Source organism: Larus michahellis, chromosome 8 (assembly GCF_964199755.1).
Source record: "Larus michahellis chromosome 8, bLarMic1.1, whole genome shotgun sequence".
NCBI lineage: Eukaryota > Metazoa > Chordata > Aves > Charadriiformes > Laridae > Larus > Larus michahellis.
The window spans coordinates 4,852,165-4,876,597 of record NC_133903.1 but is presented as its reverse complement, the minus strand read 5'-3'; the positions used below and the strand labels follow the sequence as shown (position 1 = coordinate 4,876,597).

The following is a 24,433-nucleotide window of genomic DNA, read 5'->3' as shown; positions in this document are numbered from 1 at the left end:
GGGGCATAGAAATGTTTTTCCAGAAGATTGCACTACTCTCTCAGGAAGGTAGACTTTATTTTAAAATAAATGGCTACACAAAAACCTACTCCAACACAACCACCTTTGTATATATGATCCAGGTGAATACATTACTGTTTTAATTGCTATACAGAAATATCCAATCACACAGAAGGTGGCTGTAACTGTCCATTGTGTAGGATGAAATCCCTCAGAGTTCAAAAAGTAGTCTTATAGCTAAAGGCTTCACCCAGAACAGCCTCTGCATCCGCAGTGAGTGCATTCAATGATTCTCCCCTGGAAAAGAAACACGAGGAGGGTATTTCAGCCAAGGTACAGTGAGCAGACAGACCAGCAAGCTGCAGCCTCAAGACAGAGAATGGATCTGTGTGCGAAGGGTTGCTGCTATCTGGTTTTCTGTTGTTTCCCCATATTTTAATGACTTCAAACAACTGTATGCCAAACCTGACAGTAACTTTAGAACCAACTAGATATCAACTCTGCCAGCAAGAGGCAGAAAATGTTGGAACTAGAAGAAATTACCAGGAAGAACAGCACTACCTCCTCTGCTGTCCCTGACCTGGGAGGAATGAGACCAGGTACTGCAAGGGTCCAGGCAAGGAGAGGAACAAGCTGAAAACGCTTACCACTTCCAGCTTGCTTTTGGGGACCCTGCAGATGCAGTTGGTTCCAAAGTTGGTGTCCCGCGTCTGGATACACCGCAGGCAGCAGAGGTTCTCATAACCCTGTTTCTTCCACTTCGCAATCAGGTTTTTGTCAGCGTATCCTTCCTTGATGCAGTACTCGTAGAGCTCTGTAGAGGAGCAGACACCATCACAAGCAGCTCCCAGGAGGAGCTAGAAGACTCACTATCAGGAATTACTGGCTGTAGTAACTAGCAGTTAAAGCCAGGCAGCTGCCAGCCTTCCCTCCATCTTCCCTCCCCAGAAACCTGATCCTTCCCACTGCAGACCCAGTTCAGACACATCTGCAGGCAGACATCTTTCTCCCTTCTGTTTTCCCCTGCCCTGGGTAAAGCATTTGCATTCCTCACCTCTGCTGATAGCTTTTCTTTTGTAGAAGAGATCAAAGATGTAACGTGTTTTTTGGTGATGAATTCGGAAGATAGGCCAAAGGGATTCCACTTTCCTCTTCCCTTCATGAGGCTCGGTCTCCGCTGCGAGGGAAGACAAACACCAGGTTTCAGCTGACCGTTTTAGATGGCCAACTTATTTCTTTAGTCACTTTGCAATAAGCTGTTCCAAAAACATTCATAACTTTAATACATTAAAGAGATTAGACTGAACTTAGTAGGAGGAGACTCAAATGAGGGGGACCTGACCTGAAACAGCTCCTTTGGGAAATGAAAACATAACATCAGTGACCTGCACTGGGATGGCACGTGACTTCATGGCTGCCCCTGGCTTGTCAGACCAGAGCCACGGCACAGACAGGAACTGCCGGTCCCTCCACACGCACACCAGTGAGCTTCACCTGGGGCTCAGCCACGGTGTGTCCTAAAACAACTGTACATCAAACCTCTGTGCTCTGTAACCTGGGTACACCCAGAGAAAAGCGACCAGAACTGGCCCAGTCCCAGTCTGCAATATCACTGGGAGGCTGTGCTTCCTGAAACATTTACAGATTAGCTTGTTTCAGGGTCACATCTTTGAGAACACCCAACTCTGCTCTTTACCTTCTCTCATCTTCTGATCCAGCTCATCCAGCGTTGGCTCAATCAGCTCCCACCCATCCGGGGGAGGCTTCCTGCTCCTCTTCACTTTGGGCATTGCCACAGGAACGAGGGTTTGACTGCACTCAAACGCGTGGGTGCTCCGAAGTCCTGAGAGCCACTATAAAAACAAAAAAAGGAAAACCATCGTTAGAGATATTTGTCTTAAAACTTCTGTACCCCTCTGCCACTTTCTACCTCAACGATAAAAAGGAGCTTTATGAAGCTCGTGAAAGAGGCAAAACCTCACCCAGCACGGCCCTGGGGACACCGGCAGCCCGTGGGGCGAGCGCTGCCTCCACCTCACCGCGAGAAAACGTTTTTTTCTCCTCAGCGAAGTGAGGCGACGGCCGCCCCTCCCCCACTCCGGGCTACCCTACAGCAACAACTTCCGCCAGCTCCTACCGAAAACGCGGCCGAGGCGGCCCGGCCCCTCCAGCCCCAACCCTGCAGCCGCCGGAACCCGGCGGATCTCGCCGGGCCGCGGAGGCGACCGCCGCGATCCCACTCACCTGCCGGGGGGCGCCACTTCTGCTCCGCCGTCACCTGAGGGGCCTCCCGCACCCGGGACGCCTCGTGGCCCCACCCCTCTGGGGTGCCCTCCGCACTGCCTGACGGAAATCCTCCCCACCGTGCGGACCGCCGCCTCGGCCCGGGCAGGGCGGAGACCGCAGCTCCTCGGGGGAAGAAGCGGCGGCGCGGAGGAGCGGGAGCGGGAGCGCTGCGGGCAGCCCCAGCGGCGGGGGCCTCGCGGGGCCGCCGTGACTGGGCGGGTGTCGAGGGCCGCGCGCCGCGCGCGCGGGGGTGGGGCGGCTTCCGCTTCCGGGTCGCCGGTCGGGGCCGGGGGGGGGCCTCGCTGCAGCTGCCGCAGCCGCCATCGCCGCCGCGATGCCGAAAGGAGGTGGGGAACGGGGCGGGGCGGGGGGGGTTCGTCCCTGCGGGGGTGGGAGCGGGATGAGGGGGTGTAAGGCCCTTAGGCCCCAGGGCGGGGGTGTGGGAGGAGGCCCCGGCTGTGGAGGCCCGGGGCGGGCAGGGCTCGCGTGTCCCACCCCCGCCACACGGTCTCGGCTGGGGAGGTGCTGGGTCGGGGGCAGGTCTCGTTCCAGCCCCCGGGTCTGCAGGGATGTCTCTTTCCCCCCGCTCCCTAGCCGTGGGGAGCTTGGCCGTGGGGGGGTGTGTCTTTTCCCCCCTTCTCGGCCACGAAGGGGGGGGTCGCTGTGCCGCAACACCCCCTCCGGCTGCCTCGGGAGCAGGTCTCGGTTCCATCGCCCAGCCCGCTGGTGGAGGGCTTCGTGGGGAGCTTCCCCTCCCCAAGAGATGGCAGATTGTCCTCCTTTCTCACAGAGCCGGGGGATGGTGTCCCGTTCTGTGTCCCCCAACAAGTGCCGTGGGATCGCAGCAGCCCCCGGGGGTGTCCGGGCCGTGGGGTGCCAGCTCCCCGCGTGGGACCGGCAGCGGGCTGGGCCCCATGTGCTCCCCGCTGGGCTGGAAGCTGCAGCCGGTTCCCCCGGGACAGGCCTTGGGTCACAGGGACACCCGGGGAGGGGAGTTTACAGCTACACCGGGAATCCCGGGGGGCATCTTGGGGGGGCACAGGTGGTGGGGGGGGGCTGAAGGCCTTCCCCTCCCGGTGGCTCAATGGTGGAGGCCTTCAGGGCTGGGTGTGGGCAATCTGTGCGCCAGGGCAGAGGGTCCAGCCCTGAGGGGCAGTGGAGGGTGGTTTTGGGGTGGTCTCTGGTTCAGGGGCTCCAAATGCGGCTCCTTTCATGTGGCTCCGGCTGCTCCGCATCTGGGTGTTGCGGAGCGGGTACCGACTTGCTTGTGTGATTAAGGAGAAGTAATGAGGGACTGACAGGCTGTCAGGGCTGAGCTGGATCCACCCAGAACCTTCTCCAGATGCACCATCTGCATAATTGGCTCTTGTGCGAGCGTCGGTGAAACCTCAGTCATATACATTAATGTAAACTAGCCCTCGTCACTCGTCTTCTCTGTAGTTTGTTCCAGTTCATTTCATCAGCGTTTCCCAAGCTTTAGTGCCAAATCTGCTTCCCTATTTAGATTTTCTGTAAGCGCTTTATTTTGTATCCATTTGCACAATGTTAGACAAGGCTGAAGCTTTCACGTATTTTTTTTGTGAAGGCAAAGAACTGTGGTGGGTTATAACCCTGATTGCTGTACTTAAATGCCTCATAACTCAGAATTTTCTGCTCTGTATTTCACTGTATGGTTTTAAATGTTTGTTTCAAGCATTTTGCTTCTTGGGAAAAGAAGGATCTTTGCCCCCTGCGTCGCCTCCCCCCCCAAGTCAGTAGGAGTTGTTATATTCTGGAGTGGACCTCTGCACTCACTGTTTAATAGAAAATGGGGAGGTTAACCAGACATTAATAAATTTTATTACAGGATTATTTCTCACTATTTTGTTTTTTTTTTTTAATATCTTGATTCAAAAAGAATAAGTGATTCTTTCAATATTCTTCCATTCTCTGATGTAGCTTCCTTCATTTTTCTGTTTAAAGCTGAAGACAAATGTATTTTAACGCATGTCTGCCGTAAGCACCAGCGGTCTTTACTGCAGGTGAAATCTGCAGGTGATTATATTTTAAAAGTGCTTCACAGAGGAGGAGAAGAATCATCCGTATTTTACAGATGGGGAAACTGAGGCACAGAGCTGACGTGAGTTGCGCAGCGTGACGGAGTAGGTCAGTGGCAGATGTAGGACCATCACTCTGCTTGTCTGACGTGCGGTTTGATCTCCCTGGAGGAGCAGAGCCCCGTCCCTGCCCTCTGCTGAGCTCCCCACAGTCCCTCCACCTGCTGAACCCATGGCACTGCTGGTCCCGCTCAAAGGGGCCATACTTCTCTGTCTGCAGGCTCGAATATAAATGAGATTGATTCACTCTTCAGTTTGCTTCTTTTTAGGCATTTGAGTTGCTTTTCCTCCCTTTATTACCACTTTTTATTTGAAGTAATAAAGCTTTTGTGTTCTTCACTTCTGAGCCCAGTGTAAAATTGTGAGCCCAGCTGGACAAGAAGGCTGCCTGGCATCAGTTAAGCTTGTAGCACAGGGTTGTTTTGGTTTATTTAGGTTTTCTTGGTGTTACGTAGTGTGTAGGGATATTAACTGTTGTTCAATGTAGAGTGGTGTCGTTTGCTGGGCAGTGAGGTAATGTCTCCTGGGCTAGAGCGTTCCTGTGGCAGATCTCCTTCCCAGAGGGTGTCAGTATTGCCACGTGGGATGGTTGGGAACAGACAAACAGAAAACACATGTCTTGGGTGAAGCAAAGCTCTTGGTTGCACTTATGGTTTGGGTGCTCACGAGCTTCCACAGCTGAGTTCAGAAAGAAGAATCCGGTCTCTGTGCTTCCCCATTTCACCTGAGAAAAACATCTCGGGGGTCTCTGCAAGGCTTCCCAGTGGGGTTTTTGAGATAATTTATTCCACAGCTCAGCTTTTACTGAGCTAAAATGTCTGAGAGCTTGTCTCTGCTGAGCTAGGGGGACCTGTTAGAAAATGTTAAATTTCTAAAGCCCACGGATGCCGACTGCACTGGTGCTCCCTGTCCCTCAAAGTCCAGCAGCGCAGCCAAATGTGGCCATGGCACAGCCGTGCAGTAGTGACAGATCTCTCCCATGTGTCCTGCGCAGTCCCCAGGAAGGAGGGACGATCCCCTCAGCCCTCCCCACTACCGTAAGGTTTCTGTTGTCCTCGGCAGGTGAGGTGGGGAGGGTGAGAGAGCGCGAGGATTTCCTGTTCCTTCCATCAAACTTCAAAGCAGTAGCAGAGAGCTCCCCTGCCTGAGCTGTTTGCTTTTTGCCAGGCTCACAAGTGGGTTTTACCTTGAGCTCCGTAGCTCAAGGCTAGAGACTGACTCTGCTCGGCTTGCTTTCCAGCAGTTCTTTGAGCTATTGTAACAACATAAACGGAGCAGTCACTTGCAGGAAGCATTAATGGCTTCAGCAATTCATTAATCAACAGAATTTTCAACTTGAGAGCAGATCTTAGCCAGGCAGTCCAGCCAGCTAAGTTGACTCTCTCCTCTTCCTCTTCCATAAAGTTTTTATTTTTCCTTATAAAGCAGTAAAACATGGAGGCTGCTTTTAGTAGTTCTTCAGCTCTCATTGTAATTCCCAAAGCTTCTGTCCAATTAGCTTCCTATTTTCTCTTGGCACAGCCTTAGTGTAGGGGAGGGGTTAAGGAGGAAAGCTCGTCGGAGGGTTGGTTGTGACCGCAGCTGCCGCAGGAACATGCTGTGATTCCTCCTGCGCAGGAAACGCGGAGAGCGGCTGTGGGACTGAGCACCCCTTGCCAGCCCGGGAAGTGAATCAGAGAGGCCACAAGCACAGGCATGGGGGGACAAGGAAGGGTGGCGTCACCGAGAGCTGAGGGGGCACTTGGAAGCCCATTGCCTGATAATAGGTGTCACAGCTCTGTGGTGGTTGAGGGACAGGAGTACCCTCTTTGGGCAGTACCTTCCTGGATCCCTCTCTGTAGGACAAGCCTGCGCTTGGCTTGGAGAAAACTGTACAGCTGATAGGCTGCTCTCCGTTCTTACGTCTCCAAAAACAGCTCAAGGGGAAAGAAGGAATTTATTCTCCCAAGTATCTTTCTATGGATCAATAATCCCAATTCTCTGTGTAATTTACCCGAAATTCTTGGAGTGTTTCACTGAGACTGGCAAGTTCAATGTGTCCTTTTTTTTCATTGTTGTTTAGATTCTATCAGAGGAGCTATTTTGGTTTGTCCTATCTTCCCCGAAAATCCAGAGAGTGCTGCAGGAGGAGTAGACCTTTCTGGAACCTTATCACTAAACCATTTATTAATTTTATTTTTTTGTACAGGTAGAAAAGGAGGCCACAAAGGCCGAGCAAGACAGTACACAAGTCCTGAAGAGATTGATGCCCAGCTTCAAGCAGAAAAGCAAAAGGCAAGGGTATGTGTTTGCCTGCGTTATGTCCTTGCTGTCGTAAGTCCTGGCTTGTGCAGCGTAACTTGCAGTTCATGAGAAATGGTGTGGCTTGGTCAAGTGCTACAGATCATTCTGTCACTGATCACAACATGAATTCTGAATATCTCTGGCTGGGGAGGCTGCAAGGTGTGACCCAGTGTGGTTCCTCATAGAAGAAAGGCCAGGTAGACCACCCAGTTCACAATTTGAAGGGTAACGGATAGGGAAGATGATTACACAGCAGCTCTAGACATCCTTTCCCCCTGTATTTCGTCATTCTAGCCTTCAGCATCAGCTAATTTTTTAATCCGTGCTCTGCAGCTTGGTTGTGGAGGAAAAGGGCTCACATCTTGACATCTTAATGTATGTTGAAATTATTATATTTGTCGTTTTTCTCTTCTAGACTTAAAAGACCAAACTCCTTTGACTTCTTCCTGTACAAATGATTTTCTTGTTTGCCTCTGACTTGTAGGGAGAGATAACAGTTTTCTGGTGTGAGTCCTTTTTTGGACATGTTTCTGTGCCCCAACATAGGACTGTAACAGCTCCTCCCCGGCTTCCCCAGCTACCTGACTGGTATTATAAAAGGAACGGCTACTTCTTGCAGTACTTGTTCTCTTGTATTCCCAAATTATCACAGCTACGATGGCACACTCACTGCCGTTCTTCTGTGACTTCCTGAAAGTGCTGCCTAAGCCAAATCAAACTATTGCAGCTGAAGTCTCACAGCACTGACTACAGGAGGATAATTATACCCCATGTAGGAAATACTGATGAATACCTCCCAGAAGAAGATTACTCTTTCAAGCAGTCATGAGCCATATTGTTGACTCCTTCTTAATGTTTTGACCAGCTGTAACTCAAGATGATGGTGTGGTTTGCTGCTTAGCCACATATTCCGACTTTGTGTTGGATTTCTTCTTCCGAAGCGTAACTCCTCTTGGTTTGTTTTCTGATCCCACCTTCGTAGTTTCGTGCCATCTTTCCAAATTCTGAAACCACTTACGGGTCGGATTGTTCTCCAAAATGATTCCAACTCCTACCAGTGCAATGTCATTCACAAACTTTGTGAGTGTTCTGGAAAAGGAACAGAACAAGCAGGACCCCACTTGAAATGTCTGTCTTGTTTCAAAACAAACCAGAGAATGGCTCTTTGAGAAGGATTTCTTCTTTTTCTTTCATGACAATCTATACCGCACACATCTAATGCTATTTCATTAGGGAAAGCTTAAAAAAACCCAATTAACAAAATTATTCCTCTTACTGCCCATAGCTCATCCGCTTTTCCAGTTGCTCTGATCTGATGAGGGCTATTTGGCAATGGTAAAGCAAGCTGTTCACACCCATGTTGGTTCTTCTAATCTTATCTTCTAATGATTTACAAATTAATTCCTAGACCTCTGACCGGTAAAAGCTGTGCTAAAAAAGGATGTAATTTCTTGGATAATAATGTTCTGGTTGATGGTTCTCGATTCGCTCTTCTCTAGGTTTTTTTTAATCTATATCTAGGATGGGATCCAGCTCTACGTTATGTCCGTGTAGTTTCCAGTCCCTGAGATATTGTGCACAGGAAACACGGGCCAAAATGTCTCCCGGAGATCTTTCATTTGGGGAAAGTAAAGTGCCAGTTCTGTCTTTTACAATCATTTTCCTGGCCTGTTACACAGAGAAAACAGCGGGGTTGTTTAGAGGTGATTTGTTGGGGCAGGTGATGTACGTGTTGAGAATGAGCTCTTGTTTTGTGACAGCTGGGCACCTTTGGAGCCATAAGGGCCGTGTCAGGAACACCGGTGCGCTCAGAGCTGTCTCTCGTCCCTCCAAAATTATCTCATTTAAGAGTCACTGTTGGATTTCGGATTTTTATTGACGTGCATTTTCTCTAATTTCCTGTGATTTTGTAGGAAGAGGAGGAGCAAGAAGAAGGAGGCGAAGGAGCAACAGGGGACCCCAAAAAGGAGAAGAAGTCTTTAGATTCAGATGAGAGTGATGAAGATGACGAGGATTATCAGGTACTGTCATTCTCAGGACACTTAATGCTTTTGCACCACCCAGATTCTTGGGGCTGGTGAGAGATGTGAGCTACCTATAACAGATTTTTCATGGAAGAGCTATTTTTCGAAGTCCAAAAAATCTTAATTTGACAGCATTTTGTCCTCAGAGTTAAAACTTGGGTATTTTTCTAAGCGAAATGCAAAGGCAAGAAGATGTCAAAACAGGCTGAAGATGCCTGGTGGTATAAGTCTTGGTTCGTAAATGGTTTTGCTGTGTGGTAGTAAAAACATCTTGAATTCTGCTTTTGGGGTGTCTTGCAGTGTATTTGATGAGCTCTGATACAACACAACGTTGGGTGTGAGAGAACTTCTTAACCCTCCTCTTGTTCTTGAACCTTAGCAAAAGCGCAAAGGAGTGGAAGGGTTGATAGACATAGAGAATCCCAATCGTGTAATTCAGACAACCAAAAAAGTAACTCAGCTGGACCTGGATGGACCGAAGGAACTCTCGCGACGAGAGCGGTGAGTCTTTCCTGCTGCCTCGGTAGGAGCTAGTGCATTCCTGGAATTTCATCCTCACCGGTGGCAGCAGCTTAATGCGGGGAGGTGTTTCCCTGCTGTGTATGTGGTGGTGTTTCAGGGAAGCCCTTTAGGTGCGTTGCTGTCTAAAGCGGACGCTGAACAGCAGCGAACTGTCAGGCAGGACTCACTGGGGTTCACAATGTCTTTTCTTACAAACCTGACAGTAGTTCTCTGTCCTCTGGGAGTAGCTGTGGCCATCCTGGAGCCAGGCAGCTCGGGCAGGTGTGCTGAGAGAGTGAAGTTAGTTGCTGTGAAGCAGACGTAAACCATTCCTTTCCTGAAGTTTTATGCCAAAATTCAGACGTAACCAAAATCCATTAACCAGAGGTCACCTTGGGGTCCGCTTCAATCTCGCTACAGAAGGTGCCCTAGTGACAGGTAGCAGTTTCCCAGATTCCAGGGGTCGCGGTGAAATTTTTGTCTGAGCAGATGAATAAGATGAGAACCAAAGTTTAATCTTCTAGTTTCATTTAGCAACGGAGAGTTTCAGAGTGAAAGATTCAAGCTTGCTTATTTGGGAGAGATTGCTTCGGCAGGATTACACCTTTGAGGGTACGGCTGGGAAAAACATGTCATGGTGCTGTGCAGTCTGGGGCTAATTCATTTGACCTCATTGTGTGTCGGTGTCCTTATTTAGCTGAACGAAGGTAGAAATAACCTCTCTCATCACTCCTGTTCGAACCTTGCAATAGATAGAACCTGGGCTTGAAAACTGGTGACGGGGCCCCCCAGTCTCTGTCCTCACAGTCCTTCCCAGTCAGAAAGCCTCCCCCGCTCTGCCTGTGCCCGCGTGCTTACATGGATGCTCTGGTGACTGGTGTGTTTCGCTCAAACAGAGAGGAAATAGAGAAACAAAAGGCAAAAGAAAGATACATGAAAATGCACCTAGCTGGTAAAACAGAACAAGCGAAGGCAGATCTCGCCCGACTAGCCATCATTCGGAAGCAAAGGGAAGAAGCTGCCAGAAAGAAAGAAGAAGAAAGAAAAGGTTAGAGAGTGATTAATCATATCCTCTTACTTCTCTTTGTGATGGTTGCGCTTGCCGAGAGCCACGATTTCTTATGTCACACGCGGTAATCCCTCATCTCCTGAGACTGCGGGGTGTTGGTGAGTGTCATCACAACTCCTCTCGTCAAAACCAGGTTCAGCTGTTTCGTTCTTATAAAGCTCCTGCTTTATAAAGCTCCAGGACATCTGAGCAGGGAAAGAGAGAAGGGAATTGCCCTTGATATCCGTATTGTCCTCAGCCTCCCAGGCAATGCTTGCTCCATTTTGGGGGTTTAGCGAGTTCCTTGCGCTGGGTGTGATTCAGCTGCTTTGCTCGCTGGGATCCAGCCTGCCCGGGGGGTCGGCAGCCCTCCTCCCCTGCCCGGCCTTTCTCGTCGGCTCTGATAGGTGTGAACCTGAAGTCTGATGAACGTGTGTTCTTGGTGCCTTCCACGGAGAAATCCGTGCGTCAGCATCAGGGTAATTTGTGAATGCCTGAGGAGAGGCTGAGGACAGAAGGGAACGCGCAAGGGGGGGCTGTTCCTCTTAACTCTGGGGGGGGGGGGATGTACCATGGATCGGTGGGGAGGGTCGGATTTTCTCCCGTTACCTCACTGTGCATGGCTAGCAGGATTTCGGTCTCCGGGGCTGTCAGGCCACCACCAGTCCCTGATGTGTGCTGTGAAATGATGAAACCTCTGTTGTTTTCTTCCCCGCAGCAAAAGACGAAGCGGCCATGGCAGGTAAAAGACTGCAGTCACTATCCCTTAACAAGTAAGCACAGGACACGCAAGAGGAGGAAACGCCAGGGAACTGTGCCTGGTGCCTGCCAGGAGCTCTGTCGTGTTGCATACCATCGATGCCACGTAGGGTGTACTGCGGCATCGAAGTCACCTTCACCTCCAAGAGACACTGACGATGTGTTTGTCCTCATCCTGGCACAGATTTCCATTTTGGGGTTAGGGGCAGCTGCTATCTTCGGTGCAGAACTGTGCTGAACAGCAATTCTCTGTAACAGTTTGGAAACCTGAATGTTTTTGCCGTTTTTAGGGTTAAGAACTCATAGACGGGGAGGGGGGGGGCAGGGCTGGAGGGAGCTGCGCGGGAGGGGAGATGCTTCAAATATTAGATTGCAAGAAAGTAGATTGTGGGATCGTTGTGGGGTGGGGCATGGGGTGGGGAACTTTGACTTGCTAGTGAAAGCCCAAAGGATAACGTATCTGAGGAATCCTTTGGGGCAAATGGCCCGTCAAATTTTGCTGCAGGCTGTTGCAGTATCATCTGGGAGCCTGACTTCATGGACATCTGGAGTGCCGTTCCTTCCCGGTTTCATCCCTCCTCTCTTGCAGCCAGCCTCCCCTTTTCCCTCCTCTTCATTATTTTTTTTTTTTTCTTCTCCTTATTAGGGATAGTGCCAGTTTTTAACCACATCATCCTTTGTTTAAAGGAAAAAAAAACCCCCAACATTAATTGTATCAGACCCAGATGGAAAAAAACTTGATAAAGTTTCAAAACCAACACCAACAGAACTTGTATATTTGGCTGATTAAAATGTAAATTATCATAACTGCTCTGTCCTGGTCGTGTGTGTGTGTGTGTGAACGCGAGCGTACGGGCCGCCGCTGAGACGCGAGGTGCGGGAAGGCTGGTGGTGTGGTGACTCCTGTCTGCTGCTCTGCTCTTCCTGTGTTGTTGGCGCTGTGGAATTTGGCTGGAGGTTCCGTCGCTCCCTCAGCAGACGTCGCCTGAAGGCACAAAGCTCTTCCCGCTGTCTCTGATGGACAATCTTGCACAATCTGGTTACCACAGTGGAGAAAACAGTTGCCCTCCGGCTGCTGTCTAAGCCAGTCACTGTGTCAGAGGGCCGGTCCCCGAACTGTCACCCCCCCGGCAGCCGTCCTGTGTCCTGTCTCGCGGCGCGGGGCTGTGGAGCAGGAGATGCTCTAACCCGCTGCACCCCAGGCAGTCCTGGGAGTCCTGCTGTCACCCTGCACCAGGGACACCAGCACCTCCCAGACTTGCTCACCCAAGGCTGGAGGAGATTCAGCCCCAGAGCTGGTCTGGGAGCTCTCGGAGCCGCTGGCGGGGGGGTTCCGGCGTTAGGAATGCGGGATGACAAATGTGATTTGCTCGGCGGCACAAGGTTTCCGAGCCGGCTCTCCCGGCGTGGGATTGCAGCCAGGTGTCCAGGAGGAGCTGGGAGCCGCATGGGAAACCTGCGCTGCTTTGTCACCGCCATCCTCGCCCTGACCTTTTCTCTAATACCAATCCTGGTTGGAAACCGTGCTGAGGCAGGGAACAGGGAGGTGACATCCCCCTTATCCCCACAATCCTGATTCATCCTCAGAGCTGGCAGGAGGGAGGATGTGACCATCCCTGGTGGGATGCGGCACAGCTGATGGGCCCTAATCATGCACGTGTTTGCACTGAACTGTTTTTTTTTTTTAAAAATCATTGGATTTATACAGGAAAATCCTTACTTTATTTTTGATTTCTTTAAGCAATGTATGACCAGCATCGGGTAGGATGGTAACAAAAATAGTAAAAAAAAAAAAAAAAAAAAAAGGTTTTCTTTGTCTGAGAGCAGCCGCCGGGGCTGGCTGGCAGCCGGGGGAGCCGCTGGTGGCATCGTGGCCGGCTGGCGGGGGTGGCACGGGGGCTGGCGGGGGGAGGCAGGCGGGGGCAGCAGGGCAGGGGCAGGCTGGCAGCCGGGACGCCCTTCCGGGCTGGTTCCTTCATTTATTTGATCTTGAGATCCTTCAGCGCCGACTCCAGGCTCTGAAACAAAGCGGGAGGTGGTTCGTCATCAGCTTTTTGCTTTCCAAGGCGACTGGTTGGGGAGCTGAAAGGGGGGCACAGCGCGGGGGGGAAGCTGTCCCCTGGGGCGCTAACCCATCCCCATTGGAGGAGATACCAATTTCAGCAGGTTTTGGCTCATTTTTCAAGCCATGTGGGCAAAGGCGAAGCCAGGAGAGGGTGCTGGATCCCTGCGCGAGGCTGGTGTCACCCCCCCTGCCTCTGATGGTGAGCTGTGGAAGTGCCACTCCGGGGTGTCCCCCCACCCGTCCCTGGGTTAATAGAGATCCCACCCAGGACTGTGGGACCCCCGTGGGCGGGATGAGCCCCACCGGCACAGCAGTGGGGTGAGGGACTGCAATTAGAGCTGTGGCTAACGAGGGTCCAACGCTGGGTGCTCCCAGCCTGGGGGGACCGCGGGGACGCCTCACCTTGACATCCCAGATGCTCATGCCGCCGTCCATCCCCGTGGTGCAGAACTGCGAGCAGTTGGCCTTCCCCCCCGCCAGCACCGAGATCTGGCTGCGGGGCGCAACAAGGCAGGGGGGGGTGTCAGCCCCCGGCCCCCGCTGAGCCCTCGGGGCTGCCCAAGAGTCGGTGGGTGGGAGTGGGGATCGCACCCCTTCGCCTCCCCCACCCATGTGCAGGGATGCTCCAGGGATGCCCAGGGCTGGACCCCTCCATCTCCCTCACCCATGTGCAGGGATGTTCCAGGGATGCCCAGGGATGCTCCAGGGATGCCCAAGGCTAGACCACTCCGTCTACCCCACCCATGTGCAGGGATGCTCTGGGGATACCCAGGGATGCTCCAGGGATGCCCAGGGCTGGACCCCTCCATCTACCCCACCCATGTGCAGGGATGTTCCAGGGATACCCAGGGATGCTCCAGGGATGCTCCAGGGATGCCCAAGGTTAGACCCCTCCATCTACCCCACCCATGTGCAGGGACGCTCTGGGGATACCCAGGGATGCTCCAGGGATGCTCCAGGGATTCCCAGGACTGGACCCCTCCATCTCCCTCACCCATGTGCAGGGATGCTCCAGGAACACCCAGGGATGCACAGGGATACCCGGGGATGCTCTGGGGATGCTCAAGGTCTGTCCCAGCTCCCAGGGCTGGACACCTCCATCTCCCCCACCCCTGTGCAGGGATGCTCTGGAGATACCCAGGAATGCCCAGGGATACCCAGGGATGCTCCGGGGATACTCAAGGACCGTCCCAGCTCCCAGGGTCAAACCCCTCCATCTCTCCCACCCGCATGCAGCGATGCCCAGGGATATCCAAGAATACCCAGGGTTGCTCCAGGGATACCCAGGGATGCTCCAGGGCTGTCGCAGCTCCCAGACCGGACAGCAATACAGCCAGGGGATGCTCAGGGCCCAGCACCCACAAGCAGCCCCCGGGGTGACCCAGTGAAGCCTGACCCCCACCCACCCACCCGCCTCCCCAGCACGCACCTGATGCTGTTCTTGTGCAGGGTGTCCAGCGTGGCGTTGGCGGTGTCGGAGCTCGCTTTCTTGTCCAGGTTCTGGAAGCGCTCACGAGCGGTGAGGCCGCGCTGGGAGCTCTGCTTGGGGACGTCCAGCTTCCCCCCGAAGGTCAGGGCGCCCTGGCTCTCCTCGTAGGTGAACAGCATCGGGTAGCAGTCGTGGCCCTGGGGAACCGGGCAGCCCTGCTCAGCACCCTCCTGCTGGCTCCCGGCACGGCGCCCACCCCGTGTCCCCAGCCCCGACTCACCGCGGCCACCAGGCTGTTCTCGGTGATGAAGGTGACGGCCAGGAGGGGCAGGGTCTCGGTGCACAGGGAGGCCACGCTACGAGGGAGGGCAGGGCATTGTTAGCAGGGAGCTGAGCTTCAGCCTCTCTGCGCTGAGACTGGCACAGCTCATAACACAGGTGGAAGCCACAAAACTACAAGGAGAGGACGCGCCACCTCCTCCATCCACGTCTGCTTGGCCCAACCCAAGCCAGACGTCTCCATCCCCAGGTCAGTTTTGGGGTCAACCCCCCCCTGTAACACACAGCATGGTCACCCCCGGCCCCCCTGAGCCCCCTCCTCTCCCCAGCCCTGCTTACGCCATCTTCTTGTTGGCATCGGCGAGGCAGAGGGTGCTGTCGTGGCTCACCCAGGCCACCCGGGCGCCGCTGGCCGAGAAGCAGATGCTGTGCACCCACCCGCAGCTGCTGCTCGACTCGAACATCAGCTCCCCGAAGGGCATCTTGGAGCCCCACGGCGTGGGGCTGGGACGCTCCTCCACCTCCTTGATGTAGGCTGAGAAGATCCTGGGGTGGGGAGGGAGAGCCCTGCCATGTGTCCTTGGCCAGTGGATGATGGGACGGTCGCCAGGGCATCCCCCAGCCTCCCCCATCTCCCCTGCGCCCCATTCCTGGCTCCCAGCAGCACCGGAGAGGTGGATCCTGCCCCACGGGTGAGCTAGGGTGCTGGGCTGCCCCCACACCTCTGTGCTGAGGCAGGGTGGGACCCCAATCCATCCTTGGGGGATCCCCCCACCTCAGGACCTCCCAGTCATCCACCCCCCCTGCTTCTCACCGGCACTTGAAGTCGCAGGAGCCGGCGGCCAGGAGAACGTTGTTGGGGTGCCAGTCGAGGCTGAGCACCGTCGAGCGGATGGGCTTCTTGATGTGCTTGCAAACCCACCTGCATGGAGAGCAGGTGGTGTCAGAGGGGGAGCATCACCACCCCCGGGAACGCTCCTGGGCTTTCGGGGGGGCTAGCCGAGGGTGGTCAGGGCTCCAAGCACCCCCAGGAGCTCCCCTGGGCCACCATCCTGCAGTAGCAGCTCGGGTATGGGGAGTACCTCCCTCCATCTCCCCGTCTGTCTCCACCTCCTCCTCCAGCTCCTCTCTGTCTCCCCCATCTCCTCCTGTCTCACCTCCAACTCCTCTGGCCTCCTATCTCCCAATCCATCTGCTTTCCATCTCTCCATCCATCCATCCATCCATCCATCCATCCATCTCTTCTCCATCTCCCCTCTATCTTTCTCCCCTCCATCTCTCCCAGGACAGACCCAGCAAGGCCATGGCAGAGCCTCACCAGTCGTTCTCCTGCTCAAAGTAGCAGATGGAGATGAGCCGGGAGCCGCTGCCCACGGCAAACTTGTTCTCCTTAGGTGACCACTTGACACAGCGTGCAGCCCTGTTGATCCGCAGGATGACCAGGGTGGGTTTCCAGACGTTGCCCTTCAAGGTCCAGACGTAGGCGTTGCGGTCGGTCCCACACGTCACCAGCCGGTTGCTCTCAGGGGCCCAGTCAATGCCTGGAAGGGAGAAGGGGGGTGATGGTGGCCCAGGGAGCCATGGGGATGGGGCTGGAGGCCTTTTGAAGGCAGAGCTGTTCTGGGTGGTCTCTGCTCCAGAGTCCCTCTTTGCCCTACTCCCACGTCCATCCCAAATCATCCCGTTCCATCCCAATCCATTTCACCCCATCTCTTCCTTCCATCCATCCCTCCTCCATCCATCCCTCCATCCATCCATCCCTCCATCCATCCATACCATCCCACCCCAACACATCCACCTCATCCCACCTCATCCCTCCCCATCCCATCCCTCCCCATCCCTCCCATCCCATCCACCCCACCCCTGGGTGCCTTCTGACATGCTAGATCGGGGCCAGCAGAGGTAGACACAACCTGCGCCCTCTCCTCTACCCACCGCACAACCCCCATCCAGAAGCTGCCCGTGCCACCGAGTGGGGCCAGGATCTGCTGTGGGGCAGAGCCACCCGCCATCCGTGTCCCCGTCCCCTCCATCAGCCAGGACTCACCTGTCACCTGCCCATTGTGCTCCTTCAGCTCGTGGACTTTGCTCCACTTGGCCCCGTCCTTGCGGTAGATGTGGACCTCGTGGTTGTTGGGGCAGAGGGCGATCTCTGCAGGGCGAGAGCAGCCGGGGCAAAGCCCTCCCCTGGGCCATGGGCTCTGCCCGGGGGCGAGCGGGGCCAGCCGCCATCGACCTGCCCCAGGCTCGTCGAGGCACGGTGGGACCCCACCGAGCCCCATCTGCACTGTGGGGTCCCACCAAGCCCCCCCAGCCTCTGCCCCATGCTGCCCTGAAGATGGCCCTGCTCCTGCAAACTGTCCCTACGGGGAAGGGAGAAGCTCCCCCAGACCCGACAGTCCAGCGTGCTCCCTTCCACAGCGCGGGGTCCCGCGGGGCTGGTGTGGTGGGATGGGATGGGATGGGACGGGATGGGATGGGATGGGATGGGACGGGATGGGACGGGATGGCTGCGGGTGCTCATCTCCCATCTGGCCCCATCCTGCCCTGCCTGCCCAGCACGCTGGCCCCAGCAGAGAAAGCTCTTTTTGTTCTCTCCCACCTCCCCTGCGCCGTGGCCGGGAAATGCCATCGGCCGTGAATCACCCGGCTCCGCTCTCCTCCCCTCCGCAGGGCTTCGCCCGTCCCTCCCCGTGCCGGCGGCCGTGGTGCCTTGGGCCCGGAGGCCGTGCTGGCACCCCTGCACCGGGCTCTGTCCCGGCAGAGGGACAGGGGGCACACATGCTGTCCCAGCCCCAAAATCTGTCTGTGGCAGGACCTGCTTCTCCAAACCCAGCCCCGACACAGCTCTTCCCCATCCGGGGGGACATCGCCCACCGCGGGGCTGTTCAGCCGGGACAGTCAGTGCTTTGGGACATCCCTGGGGATTTCGGGAAGGGGTGCCCCAGCCATACTTACGGGTCCGGTCCTTGTTCCAGGCATGGCAGCTGATGGGCTCCAGCAGGAAGCTGTGGTAGGCCATGGCTCGCAAGCTGGGGATGGAGTGAGACCCCAGCGGCCATCAGGAGATGCTGCTCTGGCCACGGGGACAAGCCCCCAGCAGGCCCCCCTGTCTCCGAGCCCCACCGAGCATTCCCTCCCACCGGGATCAGCCCCACGTTGAAGCCCATCGAGTCCCTCCTCTGCTGGGGAAGGGGTTTCCCCAAGGATTTCCAAGCCCAGAGTGTGCCCAAGGAAGGATGGCCAGGTGGGTCCAGCTCGGGGGGAAGGGAGGGAAGGTCCAGGTGGAGCTGGAGGAGACCCCCATGGTGCTGCCCCACAGCCAGGCACCCCACACTGATTGTCCTGTGGCCGGGTGCCAGATGGGTGCCCGCGGCCATATGCCCACAGCTGGGTGTCCCATGGCCAGATGGGAAGCGGGGACCTCTTCCATAGACTTCCAAACCACACCATCACCCTGCCCCAGCCGGCTGGAGCCTGGTGGGCAGGAGCCGGATGGGTACACGGACACCCTGGCGCCAGCACCACCAGCCCCACACACATCCCAGGGTCCCGCCATGGGCAGCACCTCCTCCCTCCGGCTGCTCCCGCCAGCCCCGTGGGGCTTGTTCCTTCCCCACCTCTCATTTAGGAAAGGCCAAAACCCCATGGAGGCATCTCCATCCCTTTTCATCCCATCCTGTTCCATCCCATCCCGTCCCGTCCCATCCCATCTGTGCTCAGCCCTGGTGAGCCGGTGACTAATCCCTTCCCCTGGCTGAGCTCCCCGCACTGCCGGCAGCGCCCACCGGCCGCTCCGGGACCATGGGATGGGGCTCCCTCCTGCAGACCCGCTCCGGGGCCATGGGACGGGGCTTCCTCCCTCAAACCCACTCCAGGTGCCGCAGGAACGGGAAAGGCTCGGAGCAGCGACGCAGCCCCTGGGCCATCCGGCCGAGGTAACGCACGGATGCGGGGAAACACCTCACCAGGGCGTGACGGACGGACTGGGATTACTCACAGTTTGCCTCTCGGCTATTTTGGGAATTCCCTGAACACTGCCCATTTTCTTTGGCAGCTAAAAACGGTACAGAGGAAGGAAAAAAGTCCCTCCTAGCGAACCTCCCTCCCCGGGGCTGGTGAAACAAGAATCCATGGAGCTCCATCACCTGCCTTTCGCAGGCGGAGCAATCCCAGTGCCAATGCACGGCACGACCCCCACTGTCACACAGCCTACGGCCGAGCCCCCGCTGAACCCCCTGTCCCCGCCGGCCGAGGACACGGCCATGGCCGAGCATCTCTCCAGCCCCAGCCCCACCGATGCTGCCGGGGCTCGGCGCCGGGTGACCCGCGGGAGGCTGCAAAGCCACTGCCACCGTGTCCCTCTGCCCCGAGCCCGGCGGCCGGGGCTGCGCAGAAGGCGCTGAATAAAATCAGCAAGCGGGGACGGCGCGGTGGGTGTTGCAAGAGATGAGGAGCGGAAAAGTCTGTGAAATGGGGACCTGGATGAAACGGGGACCCAGCTGAAACCATCCCTCGGCTCCTGGAGAGGAGGGATGGGAGGCAGGGCACGCCGCGGCGCTTTCCATCTTCAATGCTCTCCAAGAGAACAGCGATACTTGGGTTTTTCTTAACTTGGGCTGGGTGCTCAGAGGCCTGGACCCTCCTCGCCCGGGGGGGTCCTTGCCGTTCACCCATTTAACGCCGCCCCCGCAGGGCCGGGCAGCGGAAGCCGTCCTCCGGCTGCCGTGGGAGCTGGTGGGAAGCAGGGGCTGCTCGGCCGCACGAGCCCCATCGCTCCCCGCAGCCGTTTGTGCCTCATTCCCCCAGCAGCCGCTTTACGGCCCGTATCCTGCTGACGCCCCGTGGGCTGAGCCGTGCCCCAGCCTGGGGTGGGAGCCGTGGGGGGACCCAGGGGGAGCTCGGCAGCCCCTTCCCAGCAGGGAAGAGCATCGGAGGGGCCGCGGTCATGCCCCCCATCAACACGGAAGCTTTTGAGGGAGGAAAAGGGGCATTTTCAGATGGCCAGACAGGGCGGGATTGGGATGCGATGCAGCTCCGTTATCTCCCTGGCCAGCCCGGAGGCGCCGAGCAGTTCGGAAACATCCTTGGAGGAGATAACCAAACCTTGGCAGGAGCCGAGCGCCGGGGGCTCCTCCCGCTCCCAGGAGGAAGCCGTGAGCCGGAGGAGCTGCGTTTTCGGTTCTGCCGAGGCTGGCGGGGCGGCAGGAGGTGGGTTTGCACCCGCCGGTGCAGAGACACAATGAGGGTCCCGCCGGGAGCTGCAGGACCCCGTGAAGCTGCCCCTGGCCAGCATGGTGGCCCTGTCCTCCCGCACTGCCGAGACCCCAGCGCCGACCCCCGGTAGCCCCTCTGCTCCCCACGGCGGCTGCAGGGTGTCACCCCCCCGTGCTCCTGCCAGCCAGGCTGGGGACAACCGTCCTCGGTCCCCAAGGTTAGTGTGGGGTCCCCCTGGAGCCAGCCTGGCCCTGGGGGGGACATCGCTGCCCCGGCGCAGATGAAGGGCAGCTCTGACCCTCCTCCTCCTCACGCTGGGTAAAACCGGAGGCTGCTGATGCCCGAGGAGGAGAGGACCAATCTCAGACAGCGCCGGCACCGACCCCTGCGGGACCCCCACCAGGAGACACTTTCCAACCCCCCGCAGCTGCCGGGCCTCCGGCGAGAGGATAAAACTCAAACTTGCTGCCAAAGCTAAAGGAAAAAAAAAAAAATAAATCCAAAAGCCCAAAACGCAGCAAAAGCAAAACCTACAAGCAGCGAGGCGCTGCCTGCACCCCCCTCCGAGCCCAAAGCAGCCCCGGCCGGGGGGTCCGCGTCTCCCCTCGAGCAGGGTGTGAGCACCGGGGGGAGGCGACGGCTGCAGCCCCCCCCGGGACAGACCCAGGTGGCAGCTGGGGTGGCAGAGCTGCCTCCCCGCTCCTTACCTTGCCGGGCAGGGCTAGTTCATGGACTCTGGGCAGTCGACACGAACGGCAGCCCCGAGCGAACGGCGGGAGCTGCTGGCTGCCCCGCCGAGGCAGCCCGACTTCCCTTTTCCTCTCCGAGAAATGCAACCACTTCCTTACGTGGGCGTTGGGGGAGCGCAAAGCAGCTCGGCGGCCGCCCTGCCCCTGCCTGCAAGCCAGGCCTCTCCGCCATCGCCGCACGTGGATGGGCCACCGGCCCCGGGATGCTCCCGGCAGCCCCCGCTGCTCAGCAGCATGCGGGCAACTCGCCCCAGGAAGGATGGAGCTGGGAGAGCGGAGGGAAGGAGCCCCGTCTCTCTCGCTCCGGCCGCAGCGGGGTTGCTCAGCCCCCCAGTCCCCAAAGCGTTTCGGGGGGAGCAGATGCCACAGGGCCCCCGCCGCTGATGGCCCACAGCAGGCGGTAGCTGGTAGTTGGAGCCCACCCGGGGCGAGATGGGCCTTGGCATCGCCTCCCACGGCCAGGGGGGATTCGCAGCTCAGCAGGACCCCGCGGCGCCTGGATCCGGCCACCCCGAGCAGCAGCTGCTGCCGGTTCCTGCATCCCACTGAGCCCCGTGGGACCGAGCCCAGGCTCCCCCCTGCCAAGACATGCACCCCTCTATTTTTTTCCCCTCCTGCTTCAGCGCAACTAATTTTTATTCTTTTCCCAGACGGGCAGGGTAACTCCCAGGAGCTCGGCTCCTGCTGGAAGGGGCTGGGAAGGAGAGATGGGATTCAGCTTCTCACTGCTCGGCTGCAGGCGCGGGGGAGGGATGCAGGATGGACGCACCCCTTCCCTCCCCGAGCGCCGCCGCCGAAGCGGGACAGCAGCTCATCGGGGTCTCGCACAGGGAGGCGCAGGATGCGGGTCCAACCACCTCGTACTTGTTGAGCTGCAGAATCCACCTCTGAGTGAGGGGGCAGCTGTAGGGAAAGGCTCCGCGTGGTGGCACTGAGCGGGCAGCTCATCTCTCCCTTCGTCCCGGGGTCCATCAGCCACGTTTCCCTTCAAGCGTGTTGCCTTGGTCCCACGCAGAGATCCTGAGATGTCCCCAGAGGGTGGCGGGTCTCCGCGGCTCTGGCCAGGAGTGAACCCCCATGGTGGGAAATGGGATGCAGCGAGCTGTCCCATCCTCTAACACCCGTTTGCCCGTTGCAGTGCCCAGCTCGCCCCCGGCATCGCTGACACCCCAGACGCAGCAGGAGGGACACGGCTTGCACCGCAGCTCCCACGCGGCTGAAAGCTGCGGCTTTTTGAAGTTTTTCCTGCTGCCGGCACATTTCCTCTAGTCCTGCTCTGGCTGCGAGCTGCTCTGCCTCTTCACCAGGAGGGTTCAGGCTTTCCAGGCGTCCTAGCGCTGCCTCCTGCACCACGACCAGCAGCTCTCGGCCGTGTGCGATGGGAGGACGCAGCACAGACCATCCTTCTGCCCATCCCTTCCCACCAGACCCCTTCCAGGCGGGGGTTTGAAGGAAGGACATGTCATTTTAACGCCTGCAGTAGGAATGGGGGTGTGTTATAGAGGGGAGAGCATCACCCCCAGCGCTGCCTGCAGAGCGGTTCCGCGTCTGCCATCACGTTTCCTCATCACTTCTGGTCTGGAGGCTGCTCCTGCCGCGGCTCCTCGGAGCCTGCGCTAACGAGCACGGCAGCGAGCGGCCTCCGCCGGGGATGCACGGGTTTCGAACACCGCTTGGGTTCCCCCCGGGGCTCAACAGCCCCCGGGGAAATCAGCGTGTGGAGGCCGGGGATGAAGGCTCAGCCCTGCTGGGTCCCCTGCCAGATCCAACTCCAGGTTGGGCTAAATCCTTTACCTGCTGTTACCTCCGTTCTCTCACGTGGGAAGCTCCTCCTGCATCCGCGGCAGCATCTCCTGTAAGCTCAGGGCCTCCGCAGAAAGGCTGGGGAGGAACCATCCCGCCACACACATGCTGGGGACACCAGAACGGGTTTTTGCTGGGGTTTTCTTTGGAGGTGAGGCAGAAGGGATGAAAAGCGGCAGCAATTCTGCAGCTTCTTCTCATTTAGAGGCGGGGGAGTTTTTCAGGCAGGCTCCAGTGAACAGCCTCCGGCATCCCACCTTGCGTAGAGCCCCATTTCTTGCCCCCAACCGTGTTAACTGGCGCGTAACGTCAGGCCTGTGCAGCCAGCAGCTCCCCTGTAATTAAGGCTGCAACCACGAGCTTTACTGTGAACGGCGCTTTCAAAGGCACCGTTAACCCCAGCGCATACAAAGCACGTGCCAGGAAGCCTGGTGCTGCGGTTAGCAAAATACACTAGTGACTTGTCACCCACGCTGGGTGGGTGACACAAAGGATGCCCTGACAGCGATAGAGATGGGGGAGGCGGCCAAGGAAACAGTCGAGGCAAAACAAGCACCTACCTTCGCCCCTTCGCCGTGGCTCAAAGGCACTGGGGCTGGGACGGCAGCGGAATGTCCTCCCAGAGCGGAGCGACGGCCTGGAAATGCAGAGCCACCGTTCCCCGCCGCCGGACGGAGCACAAGGTGCAGAGCTCGCCCCGGCCACTCCGCACCCGGCAGCCTGAAGCTGAATTATGCCTTGAGTGATGGTTGTTTATATTGCCCTTGCTCAGTCCTTTTCTAATATAAATATCTCCAATCTGGTTTTCGTCTCAGGCTTCCAGCACACGTATTTCTCTCAGACAGTAACCTTGGGCAGTTTCATCAGACCTCAGTTTGTTGGCTTTTGTACCTTTACGGGCTCATTTCACCTTCTCCAGCTCTTTCACACAGAAAAAGAACAAGGCATAAATGTTTGGAGATCCATTTTCTCCACTCCCTCGTTAGATTTCTTCCATCCTTTTATGTTACTTGTACGAGCTATTTTAGAACCCACTTTTTAAAATACTTTTTGGAAACCAACCACCAGACTTTCAGAAGTGACTTCAGAAACAAAATCATTACCGTCGGCAAGAGATAAGCATATAAGAGTAGGAAGGGAGACGGACAAAGCCAAGCCCGTGCTCCTCTGTCCATCTGCCAAGGCTGGCAGGGTCACTTTGATTCAGCAGACGCTTAACTCCTCTGGCGCTGTATTCGAGCGGATAAACCCAATCCCAGCACACGCCATCATACACATCGGGTCACTAGACTGCGAGAGTGGAGGTTAAATAGTCATTATTTTATGTTTAGAAGGGAGAGGAAATCGCAAAGCCACATTTGACTGCCAGGGGAGGAAGACATGAGACAACCTGAAGGAACTGGAAAAGCGGTTCGTTCTCTGCACGCCACCAACACTGCACCTGAAAACGATCCAGTTCTGTGATGGACACACTTCACTTGCAGCGGAACAACAGCAGTTGTCAGCTTTGTGCGCTTACCTTCCCCCCGTCCCTCTTCAATCACTCGGAGCTGACACACGAGCAGGGTATGAAGCAACTCTGGTTCCAGAGGAAGTGGTAAATTTAGTCATCGGGGGGGTTTTTTTAAGACACTTCTGCATTTTCAACAGAAATTACAAAGTCTTAAACCTTGTAAAGCAATGCTGTGAGCCAGATAATCCCCTCCAGAGCACAGCTCGTCTCAAGCCTCAAGGCAGCAATACAGTTAAGAGTAACTAGACCACGTGAATAAAATAAGTTACGTGCAAATGCCTCCGTGAGCTGCCGAGGCTCACAACCGAGCTTGAAAAGATACAGTCACCTGGAGACAAAGGATCTGCACAGAAGCCAGACCACGCTGATACTTCTGGTAAG

At 56.6% G+C, this 24,433-nt stretch overlaps 3 protein-coding genes across 6 annotated transcripts; 1 reads left to right on the top strand and 2 right to left on the bottom strand.

Annotated features, from left to right (window-relative positions):
- Positions 1–40: 40 nt before the first annotated feature.
- On the bottom strand, positions 41–2,533 carry BUD31 (BUD31 homolog). 3 transcript variants are annotated; one of them, XM_074599059.1, is made up of 5 exons: positions 2,245–2,533; positions 1,697–1,853; positions 1,055–1,177; positions 648–814; positions 41–297 (listed from the first exon to the last, which is right to left on the bottom strand). In XM_074599059.1, exons 2-5 carry the CDS (start codon positions 1,788–1,790, stop codon positions 247–249), a joined length of 435 nt encoding a protein of 144 aa, XP_074455160.1. In that variant the 5' UTR covers positions 1,791–1,853; positions 2,245–2,533; the 3' UTR covers positions 41–246. The 3 variants fall into 3 exon arrangements, with proteins under 3 accessions (XP_074455160.1, XP_074455163.1, XP_074455161.1); XM_074599062.1 differs by having other exon boundaries at positions 1,983–2,252; XM_074599060.1 differs by lacking the exon at positions 2,245–2,533 and adding an exon at positions 2,138–2,240.
- Positions 2,500–11,804, top strand: PDAP1 (PDGFA associated protein 1). 2 transcript variants are annotated; one of them, XM_074599057.1, is made up of 6 exons: positions 2,500–2,633; positions 6,571–6,662; positions 8,579–8,686; positions 9,069–9,190; positions 10,087–10,238; positions 10,957–11,804. In XM_074599057.1, exons 1-6 carry the CDS (start codon positions 2,621–2,623, stop codon positions 11,013–11,015), a joined length of 546 nt encoding a protein of 181 aa, XP_074455158.1. In that variant the 5' UTR covers positions 2,500–2,620; the 3' UTR covers positions 11,016–11,804. The 2 variants fall into 2 exon arrangements, with proteins under 2 accessions (XP_074455158.1, XP_074455159.1); XM_074599058.1 differs by having other exon boundaries at positions 2,520–2,633; positions 6,571–6,656.
- On the bottom strand, positions 11,747–20,821 carry ARPC1B (actin related protein 2/3 complex subunit 1B). Its single transcript, XM_074599055.1, has 10 exons — positions 20,695–20,821; positions 17,729–17,802; positions 16,818–16,922; positions 16,089–16,311; positions 15,585–15,692; positions 15,110–15,316; positions 14,772–14,847; positions 14,492–14,688; positions 13,465–13,555; positions 11,747–13,015 (listed from the first exon to the last, which is right to left on the bottom strand). The coding sequence occupies exons 2-10, from the start codon at positions 17,790–17,792 to the stop codon at positions 12,977–12,979; spliced, it is 1,110 nt and encodes a 369-aa protein (XP_074455156.1). The 5' UTR covers positions 17,793–17,802; positions 20,695–20,821; the 3' UTR covers positions 11,747–12,976.
- Positions 20,822–24,433: the final 3,612 nt, after the last annotated feature.

Coding starts and splice junctions, on each gene's coding strand:
- BUD31 (XM_074599059.1), bottom strand. CDS start 1,790: ATGCCCAAAGTGAAGAGGAGCAGGAAGCCTCCCCCGGATGGGTGGGAG. Junction 1,178..1,696: donor GGATCAGAAGATGAGAGAAG/GTAAAGAGCAGA, acceptor CTTCCCTCGCAG/CGGAGACCGAGCCTCATGAA. Junction 298..647: donor CCAAAAGCAAGCTGGAAGTG/GTAAGCGTTTTC, acceptor TTTCTTTTCCAG/GGGAGAATCATTGAATGCAC.
- PDAP1 (XM_074599057.1), top strand. Junction 6,663..8,578: donor CAGAAAAGCAAAAGGCAAGG/GTATGTGTTTGC, acceptor GTGATTTTGTAG/GAAGAGGAGGAGCAAGAAGA. Junction 8,687..9,068: donor AAGATGACGAGGATTATCAG/GTACTGTCATTC, acceptor CTTGAACCTTAG/CAAAAGCGCAAAGGAGTGGA.
- ARPC1B (XM_074599055.1), bottom strand. CDS start 17,792: ATGGCCTACCACAGCTTCCTGCTGGAGCCCATCAGCTGCCATGCCTGG. Junction 13,556..14,491: donor CTGCACAAGAACAGCATCAG/GTGCGTGCTGGG, acceptor TGCGCCCCGCAG/CCAGATCTCGGTGCTGGCGG. Junction 13,016..13,464: donor TGAGCATCTGGGATGTCAAG/GTGAGGCGTCCC, acceptor GCTTTGTTTCAG/AGCCTGGAGTCGGCGCTGAA.